This window comes from Ischnura elegans, chromosome 5 (genome assembly GCF_921293095.1).
Source record: "Ischnura elegans chromosome 5, ioIscEleg1.1, whole genome shotgun sequence".
NCBI lineage: Eukaryota > Metazoa > Arthropoda > Insecta > Odonata > Coenagrionidae > Ischnura > Ischnura elegans.
Genome location: NC_060250.1, coordinates 22,082,045 through 22,099,398, shown reverse-complemented (window position 1 = coordinate 22,099,398; position 17,354 = coordinate 22,082,045). Strand labels below are relative to the sequence as shown.

General features: G+C 37.8%; 2 protein-coding genes across 7 annotated transcripts in view; one reads left to right on the top strand and one right to left on the bottom strand.

Moving 5' to 3' along the window:
* Nucleotides 1-48: 48 nt before the first annotated feature.
* Nucleotides 49-6,492, top strand: LOC124158575 (golgin IMH1-like). 4 transcript variants are annotated; one of them, XM_046533735.1, is made up of 10 exons: nucleotides 49-189; nucleotides 330-578; nucleotides 657-831; nucleotides 937-1,187; nucleotides 2,844-3,058; nucleotides 3,497-3,604; nucleotides 4,531-4,663; nucleotides 5,367-5,556; nucleotides 5,893-6,055; nucleotides 6,222-6,492. In XM_046533735.1, the coding sequence occupies exons 2-10, from the start codon at nucleotides 337-339 to the stop codon at nucleotides 6,359-6,361; spliced, it is 1,617 nt and encodes a 538-aa protein (XP_046389691.1). In that variant the 5' UTR covers nucleotides 49-189; nucleotides 330-336; the 3' UTR covers nucleotides 6,362-6,492. The 4 variants fall into 4 exon arrangements, with proteins under 4 accessions (XP_046389691.1, XP_046389690.1, XP_046389692.1 ...); XM_046533734.1 differs by having other exon boundaries at nucleotides 51-189; nucleotides 4,531-4,669; XM_046533737.1 differs by lacking the exon at nucleotides 937-1,187 and having other exon boundaries at nucleotides 58-189; nucleotides 4,531-4,669.
* A 7,412-nt stretch (nucleotides 6,493-13,904) lies between these two features.
* LOC124158574 (NAD(+) hydrolase sarm1) overlaps nucleotides 13,905-17,354 on the bottom strand; it is a 352,120-nt gene continuing 348,670 nt past the window's right edge. For all 3 annotated transcript variants that reach the window (XM_046533731.1, XM_046533733.1, XM_046533732.1), the window contains 2 exons: nucleotides 15,278-15,643; nucleotides 13,905-13,992 (listed from right to left, as the gene is read on the bottom strand). In XM_046533731.1, the coding sequence (XP_046389687.1) occupies nucleotides 15,310-15,643 (334 nt within the window). In that variant the 3' untranslated portion in view covers nucleotides 13,905-13,992; nucleotides 15,278-15,309. The remainder of the gene's footprint in view (nucleotides 13,993-15,277; nucleotides 15,644-17,354) is intronic.

The window sequence follows — 17,354 nt, the reverse complement described above, 5'->3', positions numbered from 1 at the left end:
ACAGGCGCAGGCTGCCGGTGGCGCACTATTTGCAATGTCAAATTTTGACGAACTGGCACAAGCTTTGTTGCCGCACGAAAAGATACATCTCAAGTTCACCTGAGGAAAGTACAATCTCCTAATACTACGTTTTTTCGTGTTTTATCAGCGTGAAACATTCAATAATTATCAGATACCATTTTTTTTTGGGTTAGTTATACGTAATATTGTTTCAAACATATTGAATTGCTTTTTGTTTATGTCTGCATTACTGAGGCAAGACTATCCAATTTTACTGTTACGAATTTTTTATTCCAATACAGTAACTTTTATACTTTTGTTTTATATAGTAACTGAATGGTGCATTGCCAGGAAATGTCTCAATTAAATGAAAAGCTGCTGCAGTCACTAGCATGTGATTTGAATGAGGTAGATAAGATAACGAGAAATATTATCCCCTACGTCGGGGAAATACAGGCATATTCATGGAAATTCCCTAATTGCCAAGGAAATGCCATTGATTCAATGCAACTAATGACAATATTCTCAGGGTCAAAGGAAGATGAGTACCATTTGATTACTGAGTTACTCATAGACAGGTACTATACTTTATTACTTAAAAACATTTACCCTACACAACGTGCTACCTAATGACTAAACGCAATGATAAATTACAGGTTAAATTTCTTCTTGCATACTCTGCTGAAGTTTCTGGAATCCTTCCCTCTATCAAGAATAACATCAAAACAATGTACACCTGTGTCTCCTCCAACTTTCATGAGTTTTGCAGCTATAATTCACAGCATTTGGGAGAAGTTGAAAACAATTTATGCTGAATACATTGATAACAAGGTGAAATTTAATGAACTTGAATAACATACGCTACAATTGTTAATTTTTAAATGAACATTAATGAATTTAGGTCCACTATTTAAACTGGCATTTAAAATTTTCTAGGAGAAAAATTTAGGAAATAAATTCCTAAGTGTGGTTCCATTGCAAAAAACTTCAATTACTAAAGAAATGCTTGACGGATGCTCACAGACAACTATGGTTTCTCTTGAGCAGTGTGAAAATTGTCAATCCAGTACGAAATGTGTTAAAAATATTGTAACTTGTATAGAAAACATGTTTTCTGTCATACATAAGGCTAGTAAACTGGAAGAAAATGGTAAACCTCTCTTGGAATCTGCAGTTTCAAGGGTAAAGTAAGCATCAAGGATTTAATAGTAGTCATTAGGGTTTAATTCCACATTTCATGAATACCTATATTACTACTCATCATGGGATAATCCTCTTTGAATTACTTCTATGTTCTTTCACTTTGATCGCATCCAATACATCTTGTAGTAGAGCATTTTTTTATTTTAAGCACTGTCTTTGACATTGTAGAAGATATGTTAGATAACCAACTCTTATTAACCGGCACACAGTACCAATACAAGAGATCCTCAAGCCACAGCAGTGTCAACCACACGCAAGTTCTCTCACAACTGCCCTGGGGAGAGGGGGAAATTATAAATAACCGGTAAATAATACCGCTACAAAATGTTCACTGTGAGAGACCAAGTTGGCTCAGATCACTGAGCAGGTTACCATATGCAAAGTTAAAGCGCTGAGAAATGCTTGGGTCAGCTGACATCAATTGATTGCAGCCTGTTGTTAGCATAAGTAAAATGATAGAATGAATATTCTCAAGAGTCAGAAAGTCTCAGACTAGAATAAGGGTCAGAAAGAGACAAAGTCGGCCAGACAGTAATTGATATCTATTTTAGCAAACTTCAGATAGCCTGACTAACAATTTGGGTGACCAATGGAGATAAAGCTAAATTTTCTCTCTTAACCCTTTCGAGACGGTAGAGTTCTTGCCTTAGCATGACTGCATACTGAGCCACCAGAGATTCTTCCGTCCCCTCTGTATGGAGCATTTTTGCAGGACATTCGTTAAGAAGGGTGTCACAGATTATCACACGTGTACACTCTCAGCGCCAACCTTTTTCGACCTTTCTTAGCGGGGACTCTGCATCATCTCGGACTCCGAGGGTAGTTGGGCTCCCTCCTTTCGGGGTTCTACCAGCAGCATTGGTTCGCAGTCAATCATGCTTTGTTTTCACGAATTAGCTATGTATATGGATAATTGTTGCTTGAACGTAAATTGAAGACTTCGAATTGATTTTCTCATTTTATTCTGAGAATTGTCAAATTTTGAACGAAGCTCTACTGTCAATATTAATGCAAGTAATGCAGCAGCAATTTCCATGTTGATGTTTATACTGAAATTTTGTTATAAGTTATTATTAATGGTAGAATTTTGTTTAAAAATTGTAAGCGCTGCTTAAAAGACAAATAATTCAATTCTTAGCTCATATTTTTTGAGAAAGGAACAAAAATTTATTTCGCATAATGACTGGATAAACAATTGTATGACCACGGTCCCTTTTCTGTTATGAGGGGTAACATATGTAAGACGAGGGGTCTGGGTTCCTGCTCCTGGATTTTGAGGGTACGGCCTAATCCCCGCAGTGTTGGGTCCCGAAACAAAGACATCACACACCTGTTACCGTCATCACCCTTAGAAGAAGGAATATCCTTTGGAGAATTGATTTTAGCATTTTATAGTTTTTAACATAATCATTAATTAGGGCTAGGGCTGTCAGTCTTCCATCATTTGTAATGAGATGGAGTTGGTGAGTCTTGTTAGATTTTGGAAAACAGGATTGTTGATTGTGTTCCTCAATATATATGTGGTTACGGTAATTTTTAACTGTGGATATATGTACTTCTTGAGATGCCTGAAGTAATAAGATGTGTATTAAAATAGCATCTCTTGCCAAATGATCTTTTTTTTACATTGGCATATCTAGGAATGAATTAGGAGATGAAATCTGGAAAGTAACTCAGTGGAAAGTGATGACAAAAATTGTTGATGCCATTACCATAGATACGAGTGAATTAGAAGACCAACTTGCTCAATACTTCTCAGAAAAATGCATTCTTTCAAAGAAATTGAGAATTGAAAGCAGGGAAGTATCCAGCCTCGACAATGAAAGGAAACAATTAATGAAAGATATGGCTATGTGTGAGTAAGCAATTTTCTTTGTCCAATTACCTATTAAGCTGATTAAAAAGCTGTCAAGAAATGTCCAGTTAATTTATTGAGGTCCATCTTTTCCTTAGCAGTAATCATGTTCTGATCCCAAGAAGGCTCCTTCAAGTTTCATAAAAATATAAATATTATCATATATTTTCCAATTCAAAGTAGGTACTCACGAATAAAATATAAAATTGATGCTATAAGACATTTTAACATTCATGATACCATGTGACTTTAAGATTTTGGTACTAATGAAATGACAATTTATTATTTTTTCATGAATATAGTTATTAGCTGTCACCGAATACACAAGTTTCAATTACTGTGAATCAAATATGTTTATGATAGATGTAAGAGTAATGATCAGTTTTTTAAATTAAATTTATTTTGTACAGTCAAATTCTGACAGAAAGTTTGTTCCAGTTGAAGATAAAGAGGAAGATTTGTTGGATTGTAATTCCAATCTGAAAGAAATGCTCAGCAAGAAGAATAATGAGATAGAAAATCTATCTAACTACCTAGATGAATTAAGTATGTGTGCTTCCTATAATTTGCTGCAAATATCCCACACAGAAAATAAACATCTATTAGATATCTAGTAGATATCTACAGATAGATAAATAGTTATCTAATAGACATCTATCATAGATATCTATTAGATATATTATTGTCAAAATAGCAGCAGTTCTAATAGATATCTACGGTAGATGTCTATTAGACATCTACTGTAGATGTCTATCAGATGTCTACTGTAGATGTCTATTAGATATTTAATTACCTGTTTTATACTTATCTATATCTATAAAAACTTTTCTCGTGCCTATGCTTGATGCAATTAACATAAGTGAAAAAATTGTCGCCGTATGATCAAAATGAAAACTACAAAAAAAATACCGCGACATGGCATTGAACTTGTGTCCCCCGTTCCATAGCCAATCGCGCTCACCACTACACCAACTGCTCCTGTTATAGATTTGAAGCTTTTTTGAAATTATATAACGATTCTTAAAAATACCACTCGGAAATAAATTAATTACAGCCAAACTAAGGCCCATTCAATGGAATCATACATCTATTCATAGATGAAAATGGACAATATATAGATACAGTTGGCATAGTCGCCACACATCATTCTACGCGTCGCAAAATTTTTTAAGTCCGCCATCACTCCAGTAAGGAACCAAAAAAATTGTCCCTAAATCAAATGTTATATCGCTTCCATAGCTCATGAATCGCGTTTTAAAACACACTTTCGGAGATGTATCCAAAATCGCCCCTTGTCACCTGCACATCTAATAGATGTCTAATAGACATCTATTAGATATACATCTATTCATAGATGAAAATAGACAATATATAGATATCTATAGATATCTATTTTCCGTGTGGGATATTTAGTTATCTTTTTGAGGTCATCATGTCCTCATTTTCACATGGATTTAAAATTTTTACCATAGAAACAACAAATGAAAGTTTGAAAAGAGATCTAGAAGACACTGCCAAGAAGTTACTGAATACCCAATGTGAACTGTCAAGCACCAAAGAAGATGTTGTTATGAAATCAGAGGAGGCAAATATTTTCAAGCATAGGTACATGTAAGTGCTAGATACCATAATTTTTTGCTTATGCTTTCTCCATCATAATTATTTACCCAAATCCCTCTAAATATATGCAAAAATAAGATGCCATTGGCTGTTCATTGGATTCATAAAACACCATGGAATATATTACAGCATAACAAAAATCACCCGCAGCACTATAGCACTTATAAGTATTGGAAGATCCAAGACATGGCAATATCTCATAGTGTACCACATTACTAAAGAGCTTGAGGAAATAGGGGAGCTTGTCAAATCTTTTGCCTTATTGGCATCCTCTGAGTTCAGGAAAAATAAATGTGGGAAGTACCAAAGCCTGCAAAGGAAAGATAATCTACATCTAAAAATAATCTTCTACGGTGGTCAGTTTAAATATTAAATGTGCATAGAAAGAGTACTAGGATAGGATTTGAATGGTTGAAAGGAAAGATGAGTTCACCATCGCAAGAAGGCAATGCAGGCTAGCCAATTCAGTGAAATAAAATTTATCATAGCAAGGGAAATACAGGCATCATTCTCGAAAAAAATGGACCATTGGCCTCTCAATTAATTTGTTATTCATTTGTTCCATCACATCTATAATAATAATGCTTCATTGACAGCTTGATCGCTCATTAATTTTTCGGCTGCCATGCTGACTGGACCTATATTTCAACATAGATTAAGTATTAGTTCAAATGCCTTTTGATTTTAGGACAGAATTACAAGCCAGAAAAAAGGTACAGGGTGAAATAAGCTCAGCAAGAAGATCAGTTGAACAGCTTGAAGAGCAGCTCCTGGCAGCTCAAAGGAATGCTGACACTATGGTGGCTGATATGGAGGCTGAGAGAGTTCAGTTCCTCTTTCACATTCAGGAACTTCAAGGGAACTTGGAGCAAGCAAAGGTGATACTGAATGCCTTTGGCTTTCAAAATTTGTGACTTTGCATAGTGTATCCATTGCCATTAGGTATTTTCCATCCTTCTAATTCATCAAAAAAGTTATGGACGTATAATTGCTGGAGTTAGTGCTCTTTTCGAGTGACCTCTTTACCAATAAAAATGTAGATTTATATATTGATGCATTGAAACTTATAGTAGAAACCTACTAATGCATTCATTTGGTCCTTCATCTATTCTCCCTCACCCGCATTTTCCTCTTTTGCATCAAATTTTCTTTGAGTTTTTTTTTTCTATTTCTTCCAACAAATATCTGTTATTGTTTGCTTCTGACATTTCCAGAGAGAAAAGGAATCACTTATCTGGGAAGTTCAAAAATCCCAGCTAGAGAAAAGTTCCACTCTAAATCAAATAGAAGATCTGAAGAGTAGACTAAAATCAATGAGAGAGGAGAGTTTATTGATGGCAAAGTATCCAGATCTAAGCCAGCACATGGATTTTGAATGTAATTAGAAAAACGAGAGAACACTTCCTATCTATGCCATTATTTTAGCCTCAATAATCAAATATTAGTGGAACATTTCTTCTGTGTATGGGAGTTAGAAAACTTTGGTATGGGCATGCAAGTTTCTTATCGAACCATGAAATTTCATTTCTATTACTTTCCTTAGTGACAGGTATTCCTGAAGTTGATGTGGAGAACCAAATGAAAGCCAATAGATATCGCATCAAACTTTTGCATGAAGAAAATGCCAATTTACAAAAGACAATTCAGACATTGAAGATGAAAAAACGTGAGACATCAGTTTGAAAAGTGGAGGATATATCTATAGATGTACAGTAGCTTTAATCAAAACTTGGAGGAACTCTTGAATATCGTGGACAAAATATTTGTTTGAAATTTTTATGTAGTTTCCATTCAATATAATTTTGAAATTTTTATTCTGTAGTTTTTAATTTTTTTTGACTGAGCTGAGTGGTGAGTTTGTTTGTGAGTGAGATGTTTTAGGTATACATTGGGTGGGAGGTGATTTGCTCTCTTTTGCGATAATGTGAAAAATTGGTTATACTCTTTCCTCGCATCCCCATCCAAACTCTAAACTAACTCTCCTTTTCTTTAGTTTCTCCATCAACCTCTTCTGTTCCTTCCTCTTACCATAGATATATGTGTTCATTCTATCCACTTTGACTTAGTTTAGTTGAAATTGTTCATTTATCTAAATCTAACCTAAATCTTATAAGTTATTTTTTTATCAAGAATTTAAATGAGCCAAACAAAGCAGTAATTGTTTGAAAAATCCACAAAGAAAATATCATTTGCCTTGACCAGGATTCGAACCCATATCCCTGTTTTTCGGTCGAGTGCTTTAGCTGGCTAAGCTACCGAGGCATCATTCTTTCCTGAAAAATTTTGAGGTCTATATGTACAGGATAAGGTGGTATGGACTGCTGAGCATATGATGGGACAAGCAGTCCAAATTGTGCGCACAGCGCCACAGCAGGAGAGCAAGGCCCGGACATAGAATGCATAGAGGTGTTCGCTCTTGACTAATTTAAGAATACTGGGACTAGCCACTGTGATATCCTTACGGAGTCACCCACAATGCACAAACTGTGCAAAAAATCCACCAAGAAAAAAATCCCAGTCAAGGCAAGGATAAACCTATGTTTTTTAACGGCACAAAGAGAAAGCATTTCTTCCGGAGTTATCTTGACAAACTATACCCTCATCACCAGATTCCCCTGTTTCCTCTGCCAGTTCAGTCCAGATAGTCATTATGGTTTGAATCTTTATGGTATATTAGTGATTATCTCATTGTAAAATTGGTTTTATGTAAACAGGAGAAGTTTTTAGAATTTTTAATAATGGTGTGGATTACATAAGAATTTTATCTGAGGAAGATATATGCTCTAGTTTTGAAAACACAAGCTGTTTTTTTTAAAGAAGTAGGTGTAGAGATTGTTAGCTACATTAAGGAGTTAGAGGGTTTAAGTCATTCCAATTCACATGACCTGTACCTACCTTAATCTGGGGAAAGTACAAATTGTCCTTTAGATGATAGAAAAGTTGGAGTTTCTTTAAGAAACAGAGGAAGCTTTGAACAAAATATGGAATTGCATTATGAAGTCCAGGGTCATTAACACATTAGTTCAAGCAGCTGCTTATTCAGTTGTGAAACTGGATTCTCTCAAAGTGATGGATCCAGCAAAAAATTACTTCAAAACTGAGGAGATACTAAGTCCATCCAAGGCTACTTGTGGTGTCTCTTCTGACATTTGCTATCAAACGAAAAAATTGTCTTTTTTCGAAAATGTAGACAAAAATGTTATTCTGAAAGGTTTCAAGGGTCTGGTTTCCTTAATTGGAAGTTCCCTTAGTGAAAAAGACCATGTCGCTATGTTCAAAAATTTATTTAGTCTCATGAGCAGCCATAAAATATTTAGCCAGGATTAGCAAAGCCAGCCAAGCTTTGTGGATGCCATGCTCTTAATATTAATTGTCTGGGATTATTCTTGTTGGGAAGAGAGTATGAAGTTGCCGCCACGTCGTGCGACAAAGTATCGAATGGCAAGGTATCAATATGCGGCAACGGCAGCAGGGATTCGAGGGATCAAAAGGCAACTCGGTGGTGTGCGGCGAGCAGCTATGGAACTGGCTTGGTTGGCGCGTGCTCATGTATCTAACTATACCACTGAAATCCTGTGTGCGGCGTGTGCCGAATAAAGGGAGTTTGTTCCGTGATCCCGACTTGTTATTAGACACAACAATTCTCTAAGTTTAATTGTGTTTTGACGGACAGGTATCATAATATAAGCCAGGATAATTCATCAGCTCTGGCCAGTGTTTATTTTGAAACCAGGGCATAATGTATAATATGCGTCTACTAAGTAAAATGTTTAATACATCATGTTGTTATTACATACGTCCATTCTGCCTCATAAAATACAGAGTTTTTTTGATGTAATTCTGCTCATCCAACATCCTTCATGGCTCTCACTACCTGTTTCAACCCATGCCTATGCCTCCTGCTAACCTCATCGGAAAGTTTCCTCTCTTCAACCACCATGTCAAGTGCATTCTTATTCATCTGGCTTTTGGATTGTCTCACATTCTCCATCCATACATACTCATCTCGAACAAGTGCATTCCATCTTCAACTCATTACCTTTGTTTTTTTTACTATTAATCCTATTTTTACTATTAATACTATTAATCCTCAGAAAATTGAATAATTACTGAAGTGGCTAAAGCTTCACTAACGACAAGGAGAAGGCAAACGCTCTGAACAAATGGTATGCAAGTGTTTTCACAGATGCTGCAAATCAAGTAGATACTTTGGGCTTGGAACTCAGCTACCAAAACTTTCAGAGAGAAACAGACGTGGTATGTAAAGGAAATGTAAAATGCATTAAAACTTCGAATTCTGAGATCTAAAAAAAAATTATTAATACGAGGAAGAATAAATCAGCTGGGCCAGATGGCATATCAATAGATTTACTCAAAATGGGAGGCAGTGAAATTTCAAAATATGTGAAACATTTATTCAATGCTACGATAAATAACAAAGTCCTACCCAAGGATTGGAAAAAAGCATACGTAACACCCATCTTTAAAGGAGGAGATAAGGGATTGGTTGAAAACTACGGACCGGTTAGTTTGATGTCAACAGTGTGCAAATTAATAGAAAAGATAATTGATGATTATCTTTGGGAACTATGGGAGAGCACCTACTGGTTGTTCAATTTTCAACATGGGTATAGAAAAGGGCACTCCTGTAAAACGCAACTACTGGGTTTTTGCCAAGAAATTGCAGACTCCATGGATGAAGGGATAGAAGTGGATGCAATAATTGTCTACCTGTCAAAAGCATTCAACAAAGTTGAGCACGATCGGCTTTTAGAAAAAATGAGAAAATCACCACCTCAAACAGACAGTAGACTACGTATTTTTTACATACGTACGTATATTTGGGACGTACGTATTTTTGGGTTGAAAATTTCCTGAAGGGTCGAATGCAAAAGGCTAAAGTGGGTGAAATGTGCTCCGACGAAGCACAAGTAATGTTGGGTGTCCCACAAGGTAGCGCCCTTGGACCGCTTTTATTCTTAATTTGTATAAATGACCTCCTGGATAGCATTAACTCCCATATTAGGCTTTTCACCGATGACTGCATTATTTACAGGAAAATACAAAGGGAGAGCGATCGAGAAGTGCTTCAGAATTATGTAAATAAAATGACAGTTTGGGTGTCAAAAAATGGTATGGATATAGATGTAAAAAAGTGCAAATTTATAACTTTTAGCAGGAAACTAAATGGAACTAGGAGAGAATATTTATATTCAGGGATGGTTATTCCAAAAATCGACCAATGTAAATACTTAGGGGTGTATTTAATGAAAGATTTAGGGTGGGAGGCAAATGTTGAACAATTAACAAAAAAGGCATTTAAAATGTTACATTGGGTGATGAAGAATCTAAAGGAAAGCGATCGTACTACAAAGGAAAAGGCGTATAAGACACTAATCCAACCGATTTTAGAGTACACGTCACTAGCGTGGGACCTGTATGAAAAGGGACAAACAGAATCCATCGAGAAGGTGCAAAGAAAGGCAGCAAGGTATGTAATGGGGAAACATAAAAAGACCAAAAGTGTCAGTAAAATGCTGAAAGTACTGGGATGGGACACACTAGGACGGAGAAGAAATATAAATAGGCTTTGCGCACTCTTCCACACACTTAAGGGGGGAAAGGCATGGGGGGAACTACGGAAGAAGATTGAAAACCCCAGCTATATTGGTAGGAATGATCACCAATACAAGATGAAATGCCGGCCACAAAGGACTAACGTAAAGAAATTCTCGTGCCTCAACAGGTCGATTACGGAATAGAACAGACTCCCTGCAGAACTGCAGTTGAAGCCCTACCCTAACGACGTAAGGATTTTCATGAAGAGGTGTAAAAGATTTATATTGGAAAATTAATATCATTGCAATAAACTCGATTGTTTCCTCTGCGACGAAACCAGTCGTATTAATTAAATCGTGTGGAAAAGTACAATAACGTTTTATTATTAATATCATTGCATTTTAAATATTCACCATCTAGTTTCATTTTGGTGATGTATTTTTCATTTACAATATTTTTGTTTTTTTTTGTATAAACTGTTACCACCTGGCAAATAGCCAACGTACAAAATAATAATAATATAATAACTTGTACAATATAATAAAAATAAATCTGTGAGATAGCATAAGAAAAATTGTTTGCTTAAAGGCTCTTTAGGACAGATGATTTTGCAATGCTGGATTGCATTGGTTATTCAATTTGATTGAATAACCAGTGAATTATTTTATAATAATTGCATTCCACAGCACTCTATTACTGCTTGAATTTACTTTTTACAAGCAAATTATGCTGCATGTAACTATAAATAAAAACAGCAAAATTTAGGTTTGAAAACACCGAAATTCCCAAAAAATAAGACCGGTTATGGGCATTTGAAAACCATGAAAATGTCAGGTCCCTAGGTATGGAATATGGCGAAAAACTTGCAGGATGATGTTCTTAGACCAGTTCATTTTCCCTCTAACACTATCACCTGCATCTCATAGTACGTTGGACACATGGACTTACTGAAGATCCTATTGAATGTCTATTATGTTGAAGGAATTAGGGCAATCCTTTTACTGTCCTCGACCATGTAAGATTTTTTGTGATAACATGGGAGCCATTTCATGGTCCAAAGACGAGGTTGTTGCCGAAAGTTCAAAGCATGTCCAAGTGCGTTACTTTTATGTCAAAGACTGTGTATCCAAGGGTTTAATAGTTTATGTGCACATCCCAAGCTCTGAAAATGTAGCTGATGTTTTAACCAAGGGATTAAACCGTATAAAGACTCAGAAGTTCACTAAAGAATTGGGGCTGCAACTATGAGCAAAGGGGAGTGTTGAAGGGTGTGCTCAATAGTTTCTTTATGTCTGTCTGCTGTGATCCTGTATCGATTGTTCGATACTATCGATTGTATTGGATGATTGTCGATTGTGTGTGCGCACACTTCCGGTGCACGCTAGTGGTCTCTCTCTCTGTGTTCGCGCCTAATGTACCATTGAGTTGTATCCGTTTATATCCGAATATACTTTGTTGAACTAACGCTGTGTGAATCTTATTACCACTGCCATAACTCCCTATAACATATTAGTGTTCTAAAGCCCTAATATATTAATAAACTGTAGTTTCACCTTTTAGAAACCTAACTATATAAAAAAATGTACGCAGTAAAAAGTATTTAAAAAAGTGTGATTCACGATGCATATGTAGACATTTATTTCATTTATGGACATCATTGCGGTCTTCACATACTTAAACATAACAGCCTGCTTTCATGAGTAAGTGAAAAACCTTGGCAAAAACTCCTGAAGATTAAAAGATAAAATTTCATCTGAAATTATTTATTTGCCATTCATTACATTTCAATTTTCTAATAGTATTTTAAAATTTTTAATGGTTAAAATGGTTTAAGGCACAAATTATTTCCAAGGGTTAGCAGATATCACTTCTACTTTCTTAATACTTATTGAGTAATATACACATATTTACCAATAATAATTACAAAAGAAATTTCATCATCTCCTACCAAGACTATCAGCAAATGTGTGCTTTGTTTGAGTTAAAAAAATATTTACAAACCATGATAGAAATTCAATGGGCAGCACCCATTTTGTGTTACTGATGTTAAAATGGGTATATGAACTATTTTAAATACAAGTCTTATGAACAGGCAAGATATTGAGGAATTGAGTAATTACACTCTATTTGTAATCCTAGAGCTTTACTCATCAAAAGCAAAAGGAAATTTAGTCATAAATTAGAATATACTTTATACAATATGTATTACTGGGTAAAAGTAAAGCCTTTATAATAAATATAGTGTTAAGAAATTAAATTACCACAAGGACATTTTGTTAAGTCGATGACAGTCACTACAACTAATTAGAGATCTATCAGAATTAAAATTAGGTAAGTATAAAACTAGCTCAAATACTTCACCTTTGCTCATCAGCAAAGGTTAAAAAACAGCCATAATACATCTGCAGCATAGCTGGACATTGAATGCCTTCTGAAAAATAGCAGTATAACTGAGTATACTAGCATATTCTTCTTACATTCAAGTAAAAAAATCATACAGCTGCTGTATTTACATGTCAACACTAACAGTGTTTTGAAGATGTCCGAGGGCATTGTCAAACAATGTGTCTCACTCATAATAGATATTTACATTCTGCTGATAAGTTTCTTCAGCTACACTGGCCACCCTAGAGTCATATCTGCTTTGACTTAAGAATGTGATTTCATATTTACACTCACATCTCTTGGAGATAGTCTTCTGATGAAAACCATAAAATGTTTGGCTTGCTCGGTCTTAAGAGTCCATAATAAAGTGGTAAAATTTCACTTCCTTCAGCATCAATCACTTTTTTATTAGAGATCTCACTTTGTTTACACAACGATCCATAAAGTTCTTCTTTCGCTTTGGTTCAGCTGCTGAGAGGGGCAAGGACATGACCGATCCGGTCGTAGATTCTCCTGCACCCTTCTGCCCCTCCCACTGAGTCTTAGGGTCCTCATTCGAGGCCACCGAAGTCCTATCCCCTTTCCACTTCCTTGACAACTTGCGGCCGTGAGTACCATTTCCACCCCTACCGGCATCATCTGCCTCTAAGCCTTTCATATTTACACTGGCCTCACAACTGGCAGACTTCTGCATGCCACTCGAGAGAGAGTTGGAATCTCCCTTCCCCCTCCACCTCTCCCCATTCTCACTGAGATATCGTTCACACTCACCCACCACGAGTTTATCCACAGCCTTCGGCTCAGGCGATGTTTCCACCTTGGGAACAGCCTTGCATTTGACGGGTGCCTCCTCCACTATGAGTCCCTCCTCCACCCTCCCCTCACCCACCACTTCACTCTCACCTTCACCGCCACCGAGCCTTTCCCGGCCCTCGTCCCGACTACCCACCACGTCACGACTACCAAGCTCATCCTGACTTCCCAGCTCATCTCGACTTCCCAGCTCATCCCGGCTGGTCCCCAGGTCGTCCCCAGATGATGGCATATCCAGGAGGAGACCGTCGAGGCTGCGAGATCTTCTGGCAAGGCACTGGGCGATGGCTGGCTGGGATGTCGTGCCGGGGGTGTTTGACGAGGCGTGCGCCCTGCGCCTAGGTGTGGTTCCTGAGAGGAGTGTGAGAGGGAGTTGGGGCTGTGGCCGATGTCCGCGCATGCCCAAGTTGACGGTGGATGGGAGGGAGGCCCTGGGTCTCCTAGGGCTGGTCGGTGGCCTCCCCGATGGAATCAGTGTCGATGTGCTGGAATTTGTACTCATGTAGCGATCCCACGGCCGGGAAGGGCTTTGACCTCGAGGGGAAGAGTTCCTCAACCTGGAGCAAGTATAGAGGTGAATAAATTTTAAACATTCTCTTAACACATTGGCTTTATTTTAATTTATTATATCTAGTCAATTTTTTTCTGAGCATGAAAATCAAAGTTGAAATGCCTTCCATTTAAGAACACTTGCTGCACTAAACATTATTCTGAATCAATTTGCTTTATTTTGACAATCAAATACATCAAATCACAAGAAGTTAATGGTTACAATTGTAACATGTGCCAGTGAATTCTAAGTATACATTATTCAGTGATCCTTAATAGTTTCCACACCACAGAGTAAAATGTCCACTTTCTAGTCACGTTCATTCTATATTCTCAATATAAATTCTCAATATATTCTTGATTATTTGTGTTTTTTTATTAGAAGAGCCTTGCCTTACATTCATTCGCATGGATAATTGAGGGGATTGGTTTGGCAAGAGAGTTGGCTTCCCACCCGGAGGGTCCAGGTTCAAATCCCAGCTGTGGCAGAGATATTTTAGAAATTGCCCAATCCCTCCTTGAGTGCTTTGACCTGTGCACTTCAAGTACAGCATTCCATCTGTCTGTTATGCCATGGTCCCCTTGGCACCTTTCATTAAGAGCAGGCTAATTCCAATGCCAAGTTCCTTTCCGCCCCTCCCTTTTTTATTACTGTTATCCAGGGGCAAAGCTAAGAATTAAGGCTAGGAGGGTTTTAGGCACAAAAAATACTTACGGGTGTGGGGGTATTGCATACCCACCAAGGTAAGCAGGAGTTGCGGGGGTCCACCTCCACAAATTTTTTTAAGAATAATGGTTCAAAATGGTCAGTTTTACGGCTTTCTGTGGGATATTTGATTAATCCTAACACTATTCTATAAGTAATACTGATCCAAATAAGTATAATGGATAACCTAAACTTAAAAATTTCTCTGAGCTCTGTGGGGGGGGGTTTATCCCTCAAAACCCCCCCTCGCTGCGCCACTGCTGTTATCAACTTCTAATTCATAACTTATTGTTTGTTATATTTCATGATCCTTTTGATGTTCCTTCTTCAACTGTTCTTTGCTATTATTATTTATTTGTCATTTTTTTTAAGTACAGTTTTCTTGTTGCTGTGCATTTTTGCACACAACTTTTTTCTTATTTAAGTCAGCTATTTTCTCAAAGCTTTATATGTGTAAAAATGGTGTCTCCGTGAGAATAAATAAATAAATGGTGCAAATGACTGACTGTTGGTCGCCTCCTCTGAATACCATGCCATATAGATAATCGAGAGTTGACTGTAAATACAAACTCTCCAGTGTCACTCACCGTCCATGCATGGCCGAGGCTGTGCCGTCTAGTCAGTCGCGGCCACCGCCGCCCCCTCCACCGCCTCCGATGGATGAGGAGATGATGCCGGAACTGTTGGAGTTCCCGTTGATGTCCTTGTCACTGCCCTTCCCGCTTTCGTTGCTGTGCATCCTCTGGTACGAGGGTGGTTGTCGCCCCAGGGTGGTTGAAGACGGTGTTCCCGGTGTGGCGTCACCCTTGGGACCCACGCCTCCCGTCACGCTGCCAGCTCCACCCCCACCCCTCCCGAGTGGGCCACCCACCATGTCTGACCTCGTCAGTGGCTCACCCCTCATGAACCTCTCCAATTTGTCCACACAGGCATCTTGGTAGTCATGGATCCACCTTTAGGGAGAAACAGGAACATAAGAGGCGGGAAGGTAGATATTAGTGATGAATCGGTAAGATTCCTCTATTCTCGGCCAAGAACCGGCATTGAAAATGATTACTTGCCAAGGTGAAAAATCAATTCCCATTCCCGTAGCACTTCAAACCACAAATTTATATACGACCATGTACCCAACAGTCATTTGAATTTTCACACCACGTAATCGTAATAACAAAACAAATTCTTAAAATCGTTAAAATTTTGGAATCTACCCATCACTAGAAGATATAAAGGGAAGTTGAGATGCTGAGGCTAATGGCATGCCGATTGTTTCACATGATACAATTTTTCGCCGAAAAATCTTCCTAAAGTATGGAAAAGGAAACAAATTTTGAGCATTCCACACAGCTTTATATACTCCCCAATCAATTCATCAATATCATTGACTGAGTGTCCCTCCTCAAGTTCAGGGTGGAGAGCACATTTATTGAGGCACTTTACCAATCAGATGGGACTTTTCCTTCAAATGCTGATGCCATGTTTCTTTCTACTCTTCTTGCTTAACCTTCCTTTACAGGGCAAATAACCTAAGCCAGCAGTCACCTCCAAATATGTACCAATACCAACACCAACACATCTATTTTTCTGAGTTGGACACTAATCCATCTACACCCATGTCTCGTATAGCGCAATTTCGATATAGCGCAAATTCGTTCCTCGGGGAAACATTGCAACGCAGTGTAGCCTAATCAAAAATCTTAAACGCTTTCGTGATAAAACGTGAACTTGCGCTAAGTACACACGAAATTGCTATCATTTTACGCATATTAATAGTATTGCTTGCTTCAAATCTTCTAATTTGTTTATGTATTAATCGAAATCTATTACTGTGCAATGGCCAAAAGCATTACTCGTCATTGGGTCCAGATAGTCGGCCTACCGAAGTAATTTATCTCGTCTCCTTAACAGAATGAGTTAATTTAGATCATAAATTAAACGTGGGGCTAGTGGAAATGAGTTTTTTTAAGCAATACTGGTTGAGAAGTAATTTTTGCCGTCATAGGTTATCGGGGCGATTGACTTCCAGGTAGAGGGTCCACGCTACAGCCTTCAAGGTCATCGGTATTCACGGGGGAGAAATGGAGCGGTGGCCGAGCTGCGTATGAATAGCATCAACACATAAAAGGGTCCGCTATAGAGTCTCAAACACAATAGCTTCGTTCCCTCCCCGCAGTCGTAGGCCCTCTGCGTCTCAAGAATACAGTTCAGCAGTAGAAGGTGATTTCGATAGAGCCATGCAGAGTAAAAACCAAGAGAAAATGGCAAAAAATAGGAATGCGGGTTGAAAAATCAAGAATTTATTAAGAAAAACCATAAGCCTAGAAGAGAAATTGATATAGGTCAATTGCTTTGAAAATGGAGAACGTCAAAGCGATATTGCGCGGAAGTTTAAATGCACGATGCCTTATTCTGAATAAAGACGAAGTTAAAACATCAGTGACCTCAGCCGCACCAACTTCAACCAAGCGGTCTACACTACGGAAAGTTCATAGTGAATCAGTACAAAAAGACGAGAGTGGTAATCGCTCCGAGACATTTAGTGAAAGCTCCGGTTGGTTCCAGAATTTAATCGGCAAGCAGGTATTTTCAGTGCGGCGATATCAGGTGAATCTGCAAGTGTTGATAGCGCAGTCACCACAACATTTTCTGATGAACTCCAAGCTGTGA

Bases quoted from the DNA above. Each gene is read 5' to 3' on its own strand.
- LOC124158575 (XM_046533734.1), top strand. From the start codon at position 337: ATGGTGCATTGCCAGGAAATGTCTCAATTAAATGAAAAGCTGCTGCAG. The intron at 3,059-3,496 runs GTGAGTAAGCAA...AGTTTGTTCCAG, and splicing joins AATGAAAGATATGGCTATGT to TTGAAGATAAAGAGGAAGAT. The intron at 6,056-6,221 runs GTAATTAGAAAA...TACTTTCCTTAG, and splicing joins CCAGCACATGGATTTTGAAT to TGACAGGTATTCCTGAAGTT.